General features: G+C 49.3%; 1 protein-coding gene across 1 annotated transcript in view; it reads left to right on the top strand.

The window, feature by feature from the left end:
* The window catches only part of LOC115406350 (signal-induced proliferation-associated 1-like protein 1), a 39,331-nt gene that overhangs the window by 18,713 nt on the left and 2,014 nt on the right, over window positions 1-18,604 (top strand). Inside the window, exons 2-18 of the mRNA XM_030116319.1 lie at window positions 1,992-3,662; window positions 3,753-3,883; window positions 4,950-5,138; window positions 5,252-5,426; window positions 6,880-6,983; window positions 7,209-7,366; window positions 12,058-12,637; window positions 13,566-13,840; window positions 14,012-14,284; window positions 14,358-14,501; window positions 14,582-14,733; window positions 15,652-15,734; window positions 15,887-16,293; window positions 16,909-17,103; window positions 17,899-18,061; window positions 18,150-18,351; window positions 18,433-18,582. Of these exons, the coding sequence (XP_029972179.1) occupies window positions 2,186-3,662; window positions 3,753-3,883; window positions 4,950-5,138; window positions 5,252-5,426; window positions 6,880-6,983; window positions 7,209-7,366; window positions 12,058-12,637; window positions 13,566-13,840; window positions 14,012-14,284; window positions 14,358-14,501; window positions 14,582-14,733; window positions 15,652-15,734; window positions 15,887-16,293; window positions 16,909-17,103; window positions 17,899-18,061; window positions 18,150-18,351; window positions 18,433-18,582 (4,858 nt within the window). The 5' untranslated portion in view covers window positions 1,992-2,185. The remainder of the gene's footprint in view (window positions 1-1,991; window positions 3,663-3,752; window positions 3,884-4,949; window positions 5,139-5,251; window positions 5,427-6,879; window positions 6,984-7,208; window positions 7,367-12,057; window positions 12,638-13,565; window positions 13,841-14,011; window positions 14,285-14,357; window positions 14,502-14,581; window positions 14,734-15,651; window positions 15,735-15,886; window positions 16,294-16,908; window positions 17,104-17,898; window positions 18,062-18,149; window positions 18,352-18,432; window positions 18,583-18,604) is intronic.

Raw genomic sequence — 18,604 nt, 5'->3', positions numbered from 1 at the left:
ATTCTGAATCCAAATCAAATCATTGCTTTGACATTTTCTGGGGATAGAGGGGGAATTATGGCTGTAATTCTTCCAGCAGGATGGATAGCTGTGTTGGGCTGACAGAAGGCTGTTCTGCTGCATAATGCACGCAGGTCTGGAGATTTGTTGTCAGAAAACACTCCTCTCTGTTTTGAAGTGAGGCTGACTGGAGACGCTGGTGCCCCAGGCATCTTAAAAGCTGAATCATCCGCAGAGCCCGGAGATTTTACTCTCGCACTCTTTGCCGACTTGTAAATTGATGTTGATGTATCAAACAAACGGCGTTGTCTTGGGAACATTTGACCCTTTTCTCAACTGGCTGCTCCGCTGTGGCCTCCATGCTGCTGGCACGCGACTATGAACGTCTCCAATGAAAAGAATTATGCTGCACTTTTTAAGAGAGAGGTTTTTCTCCTCGGTAGTGTTCTTTCGGGGTTGAAACTGATGTTTTGATGTGTGTGAAGGTGGCTGCGCCGTCGGCCCGTCACAGTGGACTCACTGCTGGCCGCTAATGTGATCACAGCCACAGCCAGGCAGGGCCGAGAGAGTCGAGCCTTAATCTCCCCCAGTGTCTCACTGCCAAATTGGCCCGATTTGTCAGGCGGCGGATCATCACCCACTTTTCCAGTGACTTTCAAAGGGCCTCTTTGCTTTTTGATGTGTGGCTTGGCATATTTGTGCTCAATGACTGCAAATTGCTAATGTTTGGCACGCGAGGAGACGCCCGATTTAGAGGTCTAAAGTTCATGGATTGTTCTCCCTACTCTTTATTGACTTGTCAATAAGTCATCTCCTCAGATGCTTTCATATTCTGGACTTTAGAAGATGCCGCTTGTTCCTCTGTGGAAAAAATGACAACCATTGGTAACATCATTTTCTAATTTAGCTTAGATTTCCCCGTTTCTCGTCGCCGCTTATGCCGAAATTGCTTTCAAAAGCAGGATCCCTTATCTGAAATTGAACATGTCAGTAACTTTTCACCGGCTCGTAAAAAAAGCCGTCAAGAATAAGAGAGGATGAAAACATTCCCGTTGTGCTCTGCAGGCAGGTCTCTGCACGCCGTTGCAGTATTTCTGACTTTCTGCACAGAGGAAACACTTGCATGTTTCGTCAGACGTCTTTGGAAGCGACACTGTTATATGAGAGGCGATACCAAAATCCTGTCGGTAGACAGCCTGCAATCACACAGCTGGAATAATGTGCTGTTGACAATAATTACGTGCGAGGTGCTTTGAGAAGGTGGAACAGTATTGTTTGATTTTCCCATGCAAAGATCTTATTTTAACACCATAATAATTTAGGACTTTCTCTCCAGCTCAGTTTCATTTATTTCAAGTCTCTTTAACCCTTTATTATCCTTTTGAGGAAAAAAAAGTGATGGAAAATGTGGAGAAACTAAAACACATGGTCTAATCACATCGTGTGTAAGTTTGAAAGAACAAATCTCAGAGACATTAACAACTTTTACTGAAGTGTTTGTGTTTATATTGTCATTGTAACTCTCCCCCCATGAAGCCCTACCAGAGCCAAAGTCTTAAAAACAAACCCAGACTTCTTAAACCAGATCCCCTCCCTGTAAAGTAGGATGTTTTTTAAAGCTTGAATGCTTCAACATAGACTTAAAATTTAAACTTGACTTAGAGTTTAAATTCCTCCTTGGTTCTAAAAGCATGACCAGGACTCTTCAAAACATTCCAGGCTCCTTACAGGTTTACACAGATTCTTTAGAAAAGATTCAGACCTTTGCAAAAGACCATAATATCACTGATATAACTGTTTTTGTGCACTTGATATCATGCAGTGACATAAAACGCACATTCTCATTACATTGCACCTTCAAAAAGCAGCCCTGCGCCCATTCAAACAAGTGAATTTCTCAAAAGTTAATTCTAAAATTAACTGCAAGTTTGAACAGCCCATCGAAAAAAAATATTTCTTTATGTTCTAACTGATTTCTCTTTCCTTTCCAGGCTTGTGTTCGGAGTGAGAGAAAATGCCGAGCCGCCGCAGTAAAGACGCGGCATGAAGCTCTGAAGAGGTGGACTCTCCTCGTCACTTGTTGATCCAGACAATCAGATTCACTCATGACATCAGGGAGCAGCGCCATATCTCCGAGGCAGCCATGTCCTCCTGCTGAGTGCCTTTAGCCTCTGGCACCGGTGCTATGACCAGCCTGAAGCGCCCGCCCATGGAGCGCACCGTCGGGGGTTCCGTCCCCGCCACCGATGAGTTTTACACCCGCCATCTCCGCGTGGTCAACGGAGGGGCCGTGCCGGCGCGCGCCGACAACGTCCACGGCACTGTGAGCACGGGAGTGCCTAAGATGGGCGTACGGGCTCGGGTGGCAGATTGGCCCCCCAGGAAAGACCATTCGGGGGCCTTGTGGCAGTCACCTGCAGAGCCGGAGAACCCCAGCGTCCACCCGTCTGTCAAAAGCCACATTAAGTTAGGCTCGATCCTGAGCCCTCAGGATTCATCAATGCTGCGCAACATCCACAACACTTTGAAGAGTCGAACCCAGGCGCAGGCTAACAACTACAGCCCCGACACCCGCTACCTGGCGCCAATAGACTATAAAGGTCCCGCACACAGAAATCCCCGGCAGAGGCGCGTCCGTCAGCGCAGCAACAGTGACATGACTGTCGGGGAGATGGAAGGCAGTGGGGACAGCGGGGATGACTGGGGGCCGTTGTCAGGAGCCAAATGGTCCCCTCTTCACCGGGAATACGGCAGCACCTCCTCCATAGATCAGCATGGAGTGTCTGAAGAGAGCTTCTTCGAAATGCTGAAGGGTTATCAAGAGGACAAAGTGGACCAGCGTAGCCCCGCCCCAGAGAAACTGGAGGACATGCTGAATGTCGGGAACAAGCAGTCCATCGTCGACCTTCAGGAGGACGTCCCGGATGGACAGCATCCTAAGCCTAAGGACAGAGACAAGCCTCCAAAGAGACGCACCAAATCTGAGACAGGAGGCGAGTCTATATTTCGAAAACTTAGGAATGTGCGAGGCGAGTCGGACTCGCCCAGAGCCGGCTCCGACGCGGAGGACAGCCGGACGGAGGACGCGGGTCCTCCTCTGAAGCCCTGGGTGTGCCAGAAAGGCTTCTCCCACTACGACGTTCAAAGCATGCTTTTTGACCTCAACGACGTCATTCAGTCGCGGCACACGGCAGGAAAGAGGAAAAACACCACCACAGGTGCGTCTGCTGCTGCAGTAGCTTCAGCTACCTCCACCCTATCGTCCACCCACAGTCTGCCTTACAGCTCGCCCAGTGGCAGCCAGGAAGAGCTCAGCTCCAGGGACAGTCCCGGCCTGGACGCTGGGGAGGAGCAGAGCAACGAGATGCTGCTGAGCTGCCCCTGTTTCCGTAATGAGATCGGCTCAGACGGCATCGGGAGGCGCAGACTGGGGACAGGCGGCGCAGGGTATCATGGACTCGGCAGCGGGGGCTCAGGGACTCTGTCCGGGGAGGGTAACTTGTACGAAACATCCGTGAGCACACACTGCACCAATGCTGGAGTCGCGGTCCTCGAGGGACCGAAGGAGGGCGCCAGCACACTCACTGAGAAGGGCAAACAGTACATCGTGGAGCACGTGGATCTGGGCGCTTACTACTACAGGAAGTTCTTCTACCTTAGAGGTGAGATGCCTTTAACTGCTCCAACTTCAGTGAGGTGAAATGTTCTTGAGCAGATTTTACTGTAATTGTGCCTCTTTTTCTCACTCGTAGAGCACTGGAACTACTTTGGGATCGACGAAGCGTTGGGTCCAGTCGCGGTTAGCTTGCGCAGAGAGAAGTTGGATGAAGACAAGGATCATGGGCAGCAATATAACTACCGACTCATCTTCAGAACCAGCGAGGTCAGACAACCCATCCCAGATATCACTACCAGAGCTCTCTTTGACTAGAATATTTCAGTATAATACTACAATCTCAACATGAAACCAATTTAATGACACCCTCTGCTGTATGACACCGTCCTGTGAAAAGGCAACTTCTTCATACTGGCATCTAAAAATGCCCCATAAGAGCTGCAGTTTTAGAGACGCTTTGTAATATTCAAATTCACCTGTCAGCGACTGATCAATAAATAAGGTGTGCATGGCTTCATCAGTACTCTTTACAAGGAGGACCAGCTCAAGGTAGAAAACAGTCCCACGTCTCATTTCTTATTATGCAACCAGCCCCGAGGCTCTTCAGCTGTCTCCCTGTATCAGCGACGTGTGAGGAAACCTCAGGAAGTACACTCATCCCCGAGCCTCCGAGGCCTGTCAACAACCTGAAACCTCAGTGTGTGGAGAACTTTACTTCTCTGTTCCAGTAAAAATAAACCGTCATATTTAGTTGCGGCGTTGGCCCCCAGATCTTTCTGTTTGTTTAAGGATATTAGGACTCAAACCTGAGGCTTTGGGGTTTATTACATGGACGGGCATTCCCAGACAGAGGCTGGAGGCATCTGCCTGAGGCTGTTTGTTGTGGAATTGAGGGGGGGGGGGCAGGTGTATGTGACTGGAGCTCCCATCCGTCCCCATGTCTTACCTTCCAAACAGAATGAACACAGGACTATTGTGGTGGCGGTCCCAAGCCCGCAGGAGAGAGAAAGCCTGCGTCCGTTCCAGCTGCTGATAGCCGGCTGATTGAGTTCAGTCCCACCGCCCGGCACAATGCGCACTCTGTGTGTGCAGAATGCTTCGACAGGCCCTCCCACCTCCTCTTCCTCAGCTTTGACTCACGGTTGTCTCGTTGTTTCAAACTCTTTGAGGAGAAGTTCGTAATACTTTAAGACCCACTGCAGCTTTTCTCTCCGGGTGACAGTGCAGGCATGTTTTGTTATCGGCGCGTTTCATCTCCGGCAGAAAGTTCAAAGCACAGCCGGGATTCCTGAGGTGCATTCCTGCTCACTGTAATCTCTCCCCGTCCTTCCAGCTGACAACCCTCCGAGGCTCCATCCTGGAGGATGCGGTGCCTTCCACCTCGAAGCACGGCACCAGCCGAGGGCTGCCCGTCAAGGAGGTGCTGGAGTACCTGCTGCCCGAGCTGGACCTGTCCTGCCTCCGACTGGCGCTCAACACGCCCAAAGTCACCGAGCAGCTGATGAAGCTGGATGAACAAGGGGTAATCATCCACATAAAGGCTGAATTTTAATGACAGATCTTCTAATTCTGAGCGTTCGGTTGAAGCAATGTTACGGTTTGTTTTTCCTCTTTGTGTTGTGGTGTCGTCCCCAGCTGAGCTTTCAGGTGAAGGTCGGGGTGATGTACTGCAGAGCGGGCCAGAGCTCGGAGGAGGAAATGTACAACAACGAGACGGCCGGACCCGCCCTGGAAGAATTCCTCCAGCTGCTCGGGGAGAAGGTTCGCCTGAAAGGATTCACCAAGTACAGAGCCCAGCTGGACACCAAAAGTAAAAGCACACACAGAGTCTCGCACACCTTATTCTTGAATGGCAGTTTAGATTTTCCTGAGTCATAATGAACTTTGGAGTTACTGTATTTTGCTCATTTCTATCCAACATCTTTTGATCGTGGAGAAAAAAATAGTCAAATCTTTGAAAATCAAGATTAGCTTTGGACCTCGAATGTGCGATACACATGTTTGAAAACTGTTTCAAGCATCCCGTGTAGAAAATAACCATCATCATCATTAGATTGATTCAAATAGATAATTCTGAATCAAAATACTTGGTTTACGGGCCTCGTTCAGATCTTTTCTGAAACGTTTTCACTTGAAGTGTTGTGTAAACAGGGTCTTAATTAAATTTTGGAACTATTTATATATGAATGCAGCCTAATAGGCAGCCCACTGTGCTTAGAGGTGTAAATATAAATATGCTTTGTACTTATGAGGAGGAAAGAAATTTGTGTAATGTGCCAGATTGGTTTTTTGTCGTATTTGCCATCCATCTGCAAAGTTACTTAGACTTTCTTTTTAATACTGAAAGTAGACACGTCGCTCTTGAATGGCGGTTTGGATTTCCCCTACTATTATTATAATAAAACTTTATAGATTTTGTGCTTTGCTCTTTATTCATGCTTTTATGACTGTTTTCACTGGACCGATTATTTCTCTCCTGTTGTTTCTGTTCAAAATCTGGAGACTTGCCCATCAGGAAAATATGAATGAATGAATAGATAGATGCGATGTAACAAGCAACTTGCAGATCGAATAGAGTATGACTATATTATATGTGTTGTGTTTTGTGAAAAACAGCCAATTTATTTTTTTGTGCCTTAATATCAACATTTCTTTGTCATATTTCTCATATTTCTTTAGCATATATGCTATATATGTGTCATTTAGTGCATTAAGCAGCATGTTTATGCAGTATAAACCTGCCACATGAACAAACGCGACTGATTCAAACAGATCTGTTATTGGAAATAGTTTACGTTTCTGAATGTTCTGAACTGTTGGTTTTCATAGTGTGAGTAGCCCTGGCCTCGGAATATGCCTTTTCAGGCAGTTTCGGAGGAAAATAAACTGTTGGATAAATCTATTTTTAACACCAATGTTCAGAAGTGAATGTATTGTAATAGTGGAAAATGAAAAATAATCCCCCCACACTTTGAAAACTCTTGCTTTAAGCTGTCCCAGACTCTTTTCCCTGATAACAAAGACCAACGCATGGATACACGAGTCAAACAATTAATTGTTCTCTGTATGAGCATCACTTTTGACAGGCTGACATTGATCCACGGCTCACTATTGTCTTGTTGTTTGAGCCGCGGTGAAATTGCATCCTGTCTGGCTCAGAAAAGCAGCAGTACACACGAGAGGGAGAGAGAGAGAGAGAGAGAGAGATGAATAGCAGTGATTGTACAATGGGTCCTTACACTCTATTGCTGTTTTTCCTGCAGCGGATTCCACGGGAACTCACTCCCTCTACACTTCATACAAGGACTATGAGATCATGTTCCATGTGTCCACTCTGCTGCCTTACACGCCCAACAACAAACAGCAGGTAAAGAAGCACCGGGGGGGGGCGGTTATTCCTGGGCCGAGTCAGATAGAAAGAGTCAAAGAGTTTATATATGAGTTTACCACCCTGGATTGAATTTTCAAGTATTTCTCAGTGTTTCCGAACGCTGTCATTAAGTGAAAATACCCGAACGCTCCCACCATGAGCTCACTCTCAGATGTAAAGGTCACGCTTCTTTAAATAATGGTCCCGTTCTTCACCGTGTAGCTGCTGAGGAAACGCCACATCGGGAACGACATCGTGACCATTGTGTTCCAGGAGCCCGGCGCACACCCCTTCACCCCCAAGGCCATCCGCTCGCACTTCCAGCATGTCTTCATCGTCGTGCGGGTGCACAACCCCTGCTCCGACAGCACCTGCTACAGGTGGGCCCGAAAGCACAGGAAACCAAATGAATTACTGGATCCTATTTAAACACACTCTGAGGTTACAGAGGTCAAGCTGGGAATAAAAGTGAAGTTTTAACCGTTTTAACAGAATGCAATACAAATAATATGAACAAATCCTAAACATAAACTCAAAAAAGTGCAAAACTTTTAGGACATAGACACATTTCTGCAAAAGTTTGTAGTTTTTTAATTTTTCTTTTTGTAATCCCTAATAACAGTACTTTCTTTCAATTTGAAATGATCAGTATCTTTCTGGAAATCCTGCATTAAACGCATGATTGCAGGACAAGCAGTTTGACCCTAAATGGGGCTAACAGCAAATATAATCACTTCCCCGCTGCACAGTTAATAAAAGGATCATCCGCTCGATCAAGTATTGTGTTTGACTGGCGTGTGGCGTTCTTAACTCACTGACTCAGAGTTTTAACATCACAGTTGTGATCTTCGATGTGTCAGTCTGTTATTTACTGATCTAAAATTCAGTGGAAAACATCTGGATGTTTTTACAAACAGCGAGGCTTTGAGGCCAGTCTGAGAGCATCGAAGTAGCTCGCTTTCATGGCAGCATCACTGATGTCTCAGCTCGTCTTGGTGGTTTGGCGGCCGTATTGCAGCCTCTTGTAGACCGGTTTTAACTCACGGGCCTTATATTTGACATCTCATGGTTTATGACATGAGGACAGTAAAACATAATTATTGCCAGAGTCTGACAGTGTTTAGCAAATGAGTGACAAACATACAGCAGATCCTGAAAGTCGAAGTGAGCCCAGAAAGAGAGGGAGGTTGACGTTACTGTAATCAGGAGGTTGTTTAAGGCAGAGAGGGAGGAAGAAGGAAGGTCTTCCCCCTCAAAGCCTGAGAATCATTTGTATTTCACAGATGGGCAGAAGTGTTGAATATGGAGCTGTGAGACTGACCTCTGAGGTCAAAGTTCGCCCACCAGCTACGGGCTGAATATGTATGACCACATCTCCACACAAAGGAGGCTTGTTACCATTTCAGATGGCCTCGCCGGATAAAAGCCGGGTTTGAACTCTTCCAGCTCGAGACCCTTAAAAGCTTAAAAACAGCGCCGGCAGCGGCGTTTCCGCGCAGGTAGCCGCGGCGGCATTAAGACAAAAGCTTTGGCTGGAAGGAACGGGTCACCAGCGAAAGCTCCTCCTCCGTTTGTCGGCCGTGCGTTTGTTTGATTGCGGTCGGAGCGGGAGACGCTCTTCTCTGCTGGCCTTGTTATGATCAGACTGCTACTTTGTAGCGTTCACACTCATGCATCGCTACCCCTCACACACACACACACACACACACACACACACACACACACACACACACACACACACACACACACACACACACACGGGCTCCCACCTCTCCTTCATGCTCACTTGCACACAGTGACACACACATGCGTACACTTTCCTCCATTCGTACATTAATTCACTGAAAGGCTCGCTCTTCACACACTGGTATAATACAGCCCCCCCCCCCCCCCCGCCCCCTCCTCGCTTCTCCCTGCCTGCCACTTTGCCTTTGGGCAGCGTGAGTCGGAGTGGTCTGAAGGAGTTAGCGCCGTGCACATGAAGTGCTCTCCTCGCCCAGACATGCATGTGAGTGGGGCGGACTGTTCGGGGCAGTCTTCCTCAGAGCTGGAGGAGTCCGGCTCGGGAGAGGACGGGCGACGCTCCTGCCCCGCCGCCGCTCTCTCCACTTTTCGTCTTCCCCGTCGGTGCCGAGCGTCCTTTCCTCCCGTCGGTCTTTGTCGCTGGAAGCAGAGAGAGGATTCTCCTGGTCGACCTGCTGGATTGAAATGGAGAGGGACGGGACACTGAATCCTCCAGGACGATCCTGCTACCCCACCCAGAGTCACTCAACACACTCTCAGCCTCCAGCTCCCGCTCACACTCCGGATCACTGAGGCGTCCTCGGCCTCTCGGATCGGACACACTTTGCTTCACGCTGCATCCTGCAGACACACACACCAGCAGTGTATCCGGCTAATCGCTTCCTCGCCCCGGTTCAGGAAATCTCGCAGCGCTGATGTGAAGAGAGGAGGTAAGTTAGAGATGTTTGCTCCACTTCTGCCGCCTGGAACAACTTGATTTCCCCACTGAGAGATTGTTTGCTTTGGGCTTTTTGTTGCTTCCAGATGTTGTGTAACCCCCGTGTCAATAATGTAATGTCTTCCCTAATCTTTATTAATAAAGAGCGTGTCATGAGTCGAGGAGTCACGGAGTTATTAATAGCCCGTTGTTGCCTCGCCGCTGAGATTTGGATAATGCTCAGGTCATATTGAGCCAGACTGAAGCATTAGAGGAGTAAGTGGCCCGGGGCCAGCAGGGTGCTAATCTGCTGCTTTCAACCGCTGCCTCCAAGTCACACGGGGCCAGAGCGGCGGCGGATTGCATAACCAGATCTTTGTTTAGGAGATGTGGGCTGTGCGGTGCGGCCGCGGCGCTGCCTCTCCCACACCGTGATGAAGCAGGGGCATGGCAGCGCGTCAACGCCGAGCGCCGGCCTGTCATCCGCCAGTGGATGTATAGTATTTATAAGCGCGGTGTAGTCGGGCATGGGCTGAAACATCCCTGCTACAGGCAGTGGCTGTGTTATCTGTTTAATGGGCTGCACAGAGACTTGTCAGGACTGTCACATCAGCTTACCCGGGGACACGTCTTCCACTCGCTCTAAACTTGTGGGCTTTTAGTGGAAACGCTGCCGAGCATATATGCAGACTCTTATATCCTCTCTCCATAGGAAACCAAGCAAAGAGAGACTGAATGCGCCAGTTTTTCTCACGGTAATACAATCCCAGCGTTTTCAAATCCTCACTTTATTAAATGTGTTGTTGAACGAGCCTCTTCCCTCCACCTGTTCACTAATTTAGAGTAATGGAAGACTTGTGTGGAAGTGGAATCGGAGCAGCGGAGGGTAACAGGAGGAGAGTGCTGCCTGTAGGAATTTTAACGCCCTCCTTTGTGCTCACAAGTGAAACGGGTCAAAGGCAGCAAGGTGTCCCCACTCCGCTTGTTTTACACGCTCTCGTGCTGTTTGTCCTTGCGGTGAAACTTTTCCCTCGGCGTCAGGGCGCTGGTGGAGATAGACTCGCTCTTTACTGCTTCAGTTTCCTCCAGCTCGTGTGTTTCTTTACATACCGTGTAACTTCAAACACAAGGCTTTCAGTGGTTTAAGAGGATTCAGCTGATCGGCACAGGCCTTTCTTTTCCTTTACTCATAAACAGAACAAAACGTGGAACGACAGACATGAGAGTCCTTCCAGACAGCTCTATTATTATTGATGGAGCTGCTGCCACATGTCATGGAATCCTGTTTTTATGGACCACAACACCTTTTAACGGCATGGTTACATCTATTTTTCTGCGAGCATAGTTATTGCAACTATGCAGATTGTTGATGTTTCTTTACTCGAGTATTTCTTTTATGACGTCTCTGTACTTTACACTTCATGAAAAAAAAAAAAAAACAAGTGTTTGCTTTTGACCGCCTAATTCTTCAGTTTCTGTTTTCACTCATCGTTTATGATAAAAACCTTTCGAAACAGACATGACACGGTGAGTGTGTGTCCTGTGATTTGAGGACACACTGAAAAACCTCCTGCTTCATAGTTAACCGATCTGAATTCAACTAAAACTCAAATAGTTCTGCATTTATGGCTTAGACCGTTCTTACATGTTTCTCTTACAGGTTTACTTGTAAACTCGTTGTTATTACATGTATCTAATTATTTACATAAGATTAACATTACAGTATAACTTTGTATTGATTTGTTCAAAAATCATTGTTTACTTTGAAAGTTTTACCATTTGCTTGCCTGATTGTGGGGCCGGATTGGAGCCGGATTTGGTCCACGGGCCTTATGTTTAAAATGATATTATTGATTTATAAGCTGCACATGAAAGGCCTCAGATATTTAAAGTTTTTTGTGTGTCTTCTTAAATGCTTTTCACAACTTGTAAACTTGTATTTTCTAACTTCAACTTAAGGAAAGAAGGTGATACAGTATTTTTTACGCACATTTTTTTTAACGACTATGCATAATAAAGAACTGGAGTACTTTTGCCACCTTTGTCTGAAATATAAACCGCATGGATCATTTTCCTTGTTTGAACATTACACAGGGACAGTTTTAATCTTATTAATGTTATTCCAGGATTCAATAGAAAATGCTTTTTTTCTCCACAAAACATTTACTCAGGCCTGATGGTATCATTTAAAGTGACTGTTTACAAAAGTTCAACAATGGTTTAGGTAAAATTGACCAAACAGCATTGAGCTGCAACAGGCAGCGCTCAGTGAGGAGAGGTGGAAGCGGCTCAAGGTCAGAATACTACCAGCTACACTTGAAATGATGAAAGCTGAAGGTCGCGGCTTCTGTTTGATTCCACTCTTTTCTTTCTTCCTGTTAGCCGGCAAGGTGCTTCAGCGTGAGAATGGTTCTCTCTCCAGCAGTCCTTTCAGCAGAGTCTTGCATATCTATTCAAGAAATGGCTTCATTTTTCAGCAGATTGAAAACGAACAACCAGTTCAAGAAACTTAACGTCATTTATTTATCATCTTGACCGACTCCTTGTTCTGATTGTTAATTTAACTTTGGCTTTTCTTTGATGGGTATTGAAATAAATCTAGTTTTGATTCTCTCGTCTCGCCCCCCTCAGTGTGGCCGTCACCCGCTCCCAGGACGTCCCCTCCTTCGGCCCCCCCATCCCCAAAGGCGTCACCTTCCCCAAGTCCACCGTCTTCAGGGACTTCCTGCTGGCCAAGGTCATCAACGCGGAGAAGGCGGCCCACAAGTCGGACAAGTTCGGCGCCATGGCGACGCGCACGCGGCAGGAGTACCTGCGCGACCTGGCGGAGCGCCACGTGACCAGCACGCCGGTGGAGCCCGCCGGGAAGTTCCCCTTCATCTCGCTGGCGCACAAGCGGCGGGAGAAGGTGCGCCCGTACAGCGGGGCGGAGCTCCGCAGCCTGGGCGCCGTCACCTGGCAGGTGCACGCCGAGGACCAGGTGGCCGGCGCCGAGCGCGAGTGCCTGCTGGCCGTCTCCAACGACTTCATCATCCTGCTGGACCAGGAGGCCAAGGCGGTGGTCTTCAACTGCGCCACGCGCGACGTGATCGGCTGGTCCAGCGGCAGCCCCGCCTCCATGAAGATCTACTACGAGCGCGGCGAGAGCGTGTCGCTGCGCTCCATCAACAACAACACGGAGGACTTCGGAGAGGTGGTCAAGCGGCTGGAGGTGAGCGGGACGCCGCTCCCCGTCGGTAATTAGCGGACGCCATCTGCTGCAGCGTCAGCAGCTCCAGACAAACCCTTTCATCTGACGCGTCTCTGCGTTTACCACGTTTACATTCAGCTCTTTATTCTAATTCTATGAAGTAATATTCTGATGATGTGATATGAATTATATGTTATGAGTTCATTTTGAATCATTCTGCATAAGGATCGACCGATATGGCTTTTTTAGGGCCCATGCCGATGCCAATTATTGGTGTTTATGGAAACCGATAATATGCCGACCCGATATTCATTTGCAGTAAAAATGAACATTTTGGCATCAAAATGTAGCTGTGGGTGGCACATTATTACACAGCCCAGAGTAGTGACTTCAGGCAGAGAGAGAGATGGCTGTACATATATCCAAAGAGCACGTTTTTAAATAAATTTATTTTCTCGGCTGTTGGTGGAAAAAAATGCCGATGCCGATTATTAGAAAAATGGCCGATATCGGCGGATATTATCGGCCAGGCCGATAATTGGTCGATCCCTAATTCTGCAGACGCGAACCAAGACAGAAGACACAAATGTTATTTTATTTGATTTTAAAGTACTAGTTCATTCAATTTTTTGCAGGATTTGTTGTCTTTAAACTAGGGCTGGCAAAAGATAGATTTTTTTTTAATCAAGATTAATTGCATTATTCCCATAGTTAATCGTGATTAAACACACTTTGAACTGCATTATTTAAACGGTGTTGTTTTGCATTTCAAGGCAGTTTTCAGCCCATAAGGTAAAGCATTCAGCTTAATACACCTTGGTTAAAAATACACTTTTCAAACTTAAAAAAAAACCTCAAAGCTTAATTATGTGATTCATCAAAAAAAATCTTTAAATAATCACAATTAATGCGATTCCCTTCCTTCACCCTTCGTCCTCGTCTTCTGCAGCTGCTGACCAAAGGCAGCCAGACCACGGAGATGACCCTGCGCCGCAACGCCCTGGGCCAGCTGGGCTTCCACGTCAACTTCGAGGGCATCGTGGCCGAGGTGGAGCCGTACGGCTACGCCTGGCAGGCGGGCCTCCGGCAGGGCAGCCGGCTGGTGGAGATCTGCAAGGTGGCGGTGGCGTCTCTGTCCCACGAGCAGATGATCGACCTGCTGAGGACCTCCGTCACCGTCAAGGTGGTGATCATCCCGCCGCACGAAGACTCCACGCCGCGCAGGTAGGGAGGATCCAACAGCGCTGCTCTTATTTTGAAAGAGAGGCTGTTTTCTGTGTAAACATGTTGCGCTCGTTAAAGCTAAAACGGATCATGATGACAAAAACAGGGATTTAAACACAGCGTTTGTTGTCCTTGAACGGTCCTGACTGCGGCCGCTTCCTGTGCCGACAGAGGCTGCTCAGAGATCTACCACATGCCACTTGTGGACTACAAGAACCACAAGGAGGGCATGCCCTACGAGCTGAAGTTCCCCTTCCGCCCCGCCAACAACAACACCAAGTGGCCGCGCACCTCGTCCAGCCCGCAGACCCGCGCCGCCGGCACCGGGGGAACCCTCATCAAGGCCCCGCCCGCGGACTTCTCCGACCGCAACGCCGCCGCCGCCGCCACCGCCGCTCTGCCCCGCAGCGTCTCCAGCGACGGCCGGCCGATCAACCCCAAGAGGTGAGAACAAGAACACAAAACAGACAACTGTCTGGCTGCGTCTGACTCTAACAACACCCACCTGCCGCCGCAGATACTCCCCCGGGAACGACAACTACGCCCTGGCCTGCTCCATCGTGATGGGCCGCACGCTGCACAACACCAACTCCCCCTCCACCCTGTCCTACAGCGACGCCGTGAGCTCCGGCCACTGGAGGCAGAAGTCCATGCCTGAAGGGTGAGTTCCTCCCTCCTCTGCCTGCAGCCTCCCTCCCAGCAGCGCCTCGGTTCGATGGCCTCGCTTCGTGTCTCTTGCAGGTTCAATAACAACTCCCAGTCCCCCTCGTCCGCCGGGCGCCACGTGGCCGGCGAGGGGCTGAACGGGATGAAAGGTCCTGGTTCTGCGGTGGGATGGAGCCGACCCGGAGACGCCGACTCGGCCGGGAGGCCGGGAGAGAAAACCGGCTCAGGTGCGTCAGATTGCTGCTGAGTCATGTTTAATGAGAGGAGATGAGTTCCATTATGACAAATCTACATCTTATGAGGTGAATTCCTTGTTTCTTCATGTTTCTTCCAAACTAAAAATCATAATCAACATGGTTTCAACAGTTTATGATATAAACTTCCCATAATGACAAAAATACTGTTGTGTGTCGACTGAGTATCTCTTATGTGCTTTAAAATATAAATAAAAAAACTGCTGGAAAGGCTGCAGTTAAAAACATTTTGATCACATTTTGGCATTCTACTAAAAACAAATCGTTTGATTCATAATAACGTACTTTTATTGCCAAAAACCCTTGAATTTCTGGATTTTAGTACTTAAACCTTCACAAAAATCTTCTGAAAGCTAAAATAACCTTTTCCATGAATTCTTGATTTTTTTTTTTAATAATATTAAAGTGAAAATATTAACCTTAACGTCATGAACCTTCTATAAATCCTCTATTTTATAAAGTATCATCTATCAGGGTTGTCAAACTCATTTTACTGCAGGGGTCACACACAGCACTGTTTGATCTCAAGGTACCAGTAAATGAAATAATGGCATTAAAATATAGAAATACATTGAATTCTACATTTGCGGCTTTGTTTCAGTGCATCATGTCATTAAGAAGTTCACATTTAATGAACTCTCCTTTTACAACACATGACAAACCTGAAACTTGAAAAAAAGAACTGTAATTTGCTTTACAACTCGTTAAAATCTTTTACTCTGCTGTAATTTAACTCCCTGCAGCTCTCATACCTGCTACACCTCTGCATTAGATTTTGGAATTGCAGCTTGTCTTCATCACTGACTCTTCTCATTTCGATCTAAGTGGCTGTTCAGTGGAAAACGTTCCATTGGCGCATGGCGTTGTAACGTTTCTGATTCCGTCCGGCAGACACCGTGGTTTCCAAGGTGGTGATTCCTCGCCTGCAGCCGGCGGAGCAGAGCAGCCACATGTCTCCGAGCAAGAGCGCCAAGGTGAGGACGACCGCTCGGCCTCGTCAGCTGGAGGACAGTGTGTTTACAAAGACCGCTGCTTAATCGATGCTAATGATCACTATGAACACGATCTGAAACAACAGCTTTGTCGGTGTAAACATTAAGAGTGTGTTTCCCCCTCGGCGTTGCAGGCCGACGCCCCGTATTCGTCCAGCCAGTCCAGCAGCAACACGCTGTCCAGCAACGCCTCCAGCTCCGCCCACAGCGACGAGAAGTGGTACGAAGTGGGCTCCCGCTCGGGCGTGCGCGGCGAGCTGGAGCTCAACGGCTACCTGCAGGGCGCCTCCACCGACAGCGGCATCGACGCCACCTCCTACACCGCCACGCAGAGCAGCACCGCCTCCTCCACCGGCGCCTGCAGGGCCAGGGACAGAGCGCCGTGGCAGGAGGAGGCGGCGGCGTGCAGCCAGGGGGCGGCCGACTCCCCCTCCCCACCGACGCCCGACTCCCTGGTGGCCGGCGCCATCGAGATCCCGGCCAAGAGCCCGGCGGCCGACGGCGGCCCGTACGGCCTGAGCGACGCCGCCTCCCACTCCAGGTGCGCCGCCGCTCCGACTCATAGCGTCAGATCCGTCAGCGCAGGCACAGATTTATCCCCATCTGGCCCAGGTGCAAAAAGTCCCAAGCTTCGTGGTTTTGGCAACAAAGACGGGGAGAAAGAATGAAGTGTGTGTGTGTGTGTGTGTGTGTGTGTGTGTGTGTCTGCCGCTCGCCACGGTGGATAAGGAGAGCTTGAAGTTACGAGAAACGCAGACTGTGAACTCAGCACTGTTCCTTTTCTAAATCCCACTTCCTTTGAATCAACTGAAGCTCGTCTCGCTCGCCCCCCCCCCCTCTCTCTCTTTCCTTCACTCGGCCACAAATAGCTGGGCTCCAGCAGACCTGCACACGTTGTTTTTGTAGTGTGCGGCTGCACGTGCGCACCTCCACAGACACGCCGCCTTCAGACACACAGAAGCGCTCTTTGAAGGAGCTGGAGCTGAAGCTCAAGGACGCTCTGTCCCTTTTTTATCCGTGAATTCAGCAGCAAAACAACAGTTTGAGATGTAACGATGGAGGAAGTTTTACTACTTTCTGAAATCATTTCTGTTTGATGTAATACCAAGTGATTTTGTACATTATAATCCTGGTTCGTATTTCTTTTCTCTCTCAGTTCTGGTCACTCGGGCAGTCCCATATCGCCGCAGAACGAGCCGGCCGCCGGCGCCGCCTCGCCCACGTCCCCCAGCTCCCAGTCCCCGACCGCCAAGAGCTTCTACCCCCGCCAGGGCGCCACCTCCAAGTACCTGATCGGCTGGAGGAAGCCGGGCGGCACCGTCAACTCCGTGGACTTCGGCAGCACCCGCAAGTACGAGAGTGTGACTTCTCGTGTGTGTGTGTGGTGAGAAAATGAGCATTCAGGGCATGAACGCACGGCGCGGTGTGTGTGAGGCTGTCAGGAGGGAATATTCTTCTCACTTTGTCCCAGAGACAGCTTACCTCACTGCCACGACTCCTCTCCAGTCGGCCCACAGCTCCACCTGCTGGAGGCTCGAAGCCTCAACCAGAAATCTTTCCTCCAAAACATCTGAACCGTTTGAGAAATGGGTGCATCTGGAAAAAATATCTGTATTTTGCTGGGTGTCGGTGTGATTTTTCAAGTTGATCTGACAAGTTACATATTCGGTGCAACATAAACTGCTCATAAAAGTGAGAAAACCTGACGATCTGCAGCCTGTGGTAGAAAAACATCAAGAAGAAAAAGTCATTTTCACTCCTTTTGTGCTTCTTTGATGCTCGCTTTCTGCAGCCTTCAGTTAATTAAAGTTAGATAATCTGGTAAATTCATCCGTTGATGTTCATCATTATTGTTTTTTTTTCCACTTTGCTGTAATTTATCATGTAATGTGTCATCATGTCTGTTACTAATTGTGTTTGTCTCTGAAATTGATTACAGTGGTCAATCCTGGGTAATTAAAGGTCAAATAAAAATTAAAAAGCATCCGTCACAGTAGACTGTTAAGGAAAAGCAGCTACTTTAATTAAAAGACTGAGGTTAATGTCTTTTTTTAATAGTTTTTGCGTTGTGAAATGGGCCAGAAATGGAAAATATGCTGGTTTTTGGGTGACATTTAATTTAAGTTTTCTTCTGTTTTCTGTGCAGGCGGCACCAGAGCGACGGCCTGCTGGGCGGCCAGCCGCAGCTCAGAGCCCACCTGCGAGGCTCGCAGTCTCCGCAGCGCCACACGGCCAAGTCCAGCCTGGAGGAGGACCTGAAGAAGCTGATCACGCTGGACAGCCCGCCGCCCACCACCGCCGAGGAGAAGGTACACACACACACACACACACTCACACACACGCACAGCTGGGACCGACTCGTTCAGTCGTTGATCAGCTGTTTCCTCCTCCGTTCAGCCGCCGTTCCCGGGCCCCCCGCCCAGCCGCCGGCCGCTCCACCGGACGCTGTCGGACGAGAGCATCTACAGCGGGCAGCGGGAGGCGCCGTCGGGCGGGCCGCGGGACACGCCCACCGACCTGCTCTTCAGCTGCTCCACCATGCCGCGCTCGCCCACCGCCCGCCACGGGCCGAGCCGCCGCGCCTCGCACAAGTCCCTCGGTGAGAGCCCGGGTTCCGTACGGGAAGAGGTGGGTGTGGGTGGAGGCGTGTGCGTCACCGGCTGCCCCGCCGTCTCCTCAGGAGACCTGACGGCCCCCGAGGGCCCCGAGGCGGACCAGGAGAGGAGGATCCAGCAGCTGCAGGAGCCCGCCCTCATGCCGCTGCCCGGCGCCGGCGCCGACGGCCCGCTGGACTGGGCCCACCTGGTGGACGCTGCCAAAGCCTTCGAGGGTCAGTCCCACCGCCAGGCTGT

Source organism: Salarias fasciatus, chromosome 19, assembly GCF_902148845.1.
Source record: "Salarias fasciatus chromosome 19, fSalaFa1.1, whole genome shotgun sequence".
Lineage (NCBI taxonomy): Eukaryota > Metazoa > Chordata > Actinopteri > Blenniiformes > Blenniidae > Salarias > Salarias fasciatus.
Note: the sequence above shows the minus strand (reverse complement) of the source record. Positions and strands in the feature narration are given on the sequence as shown.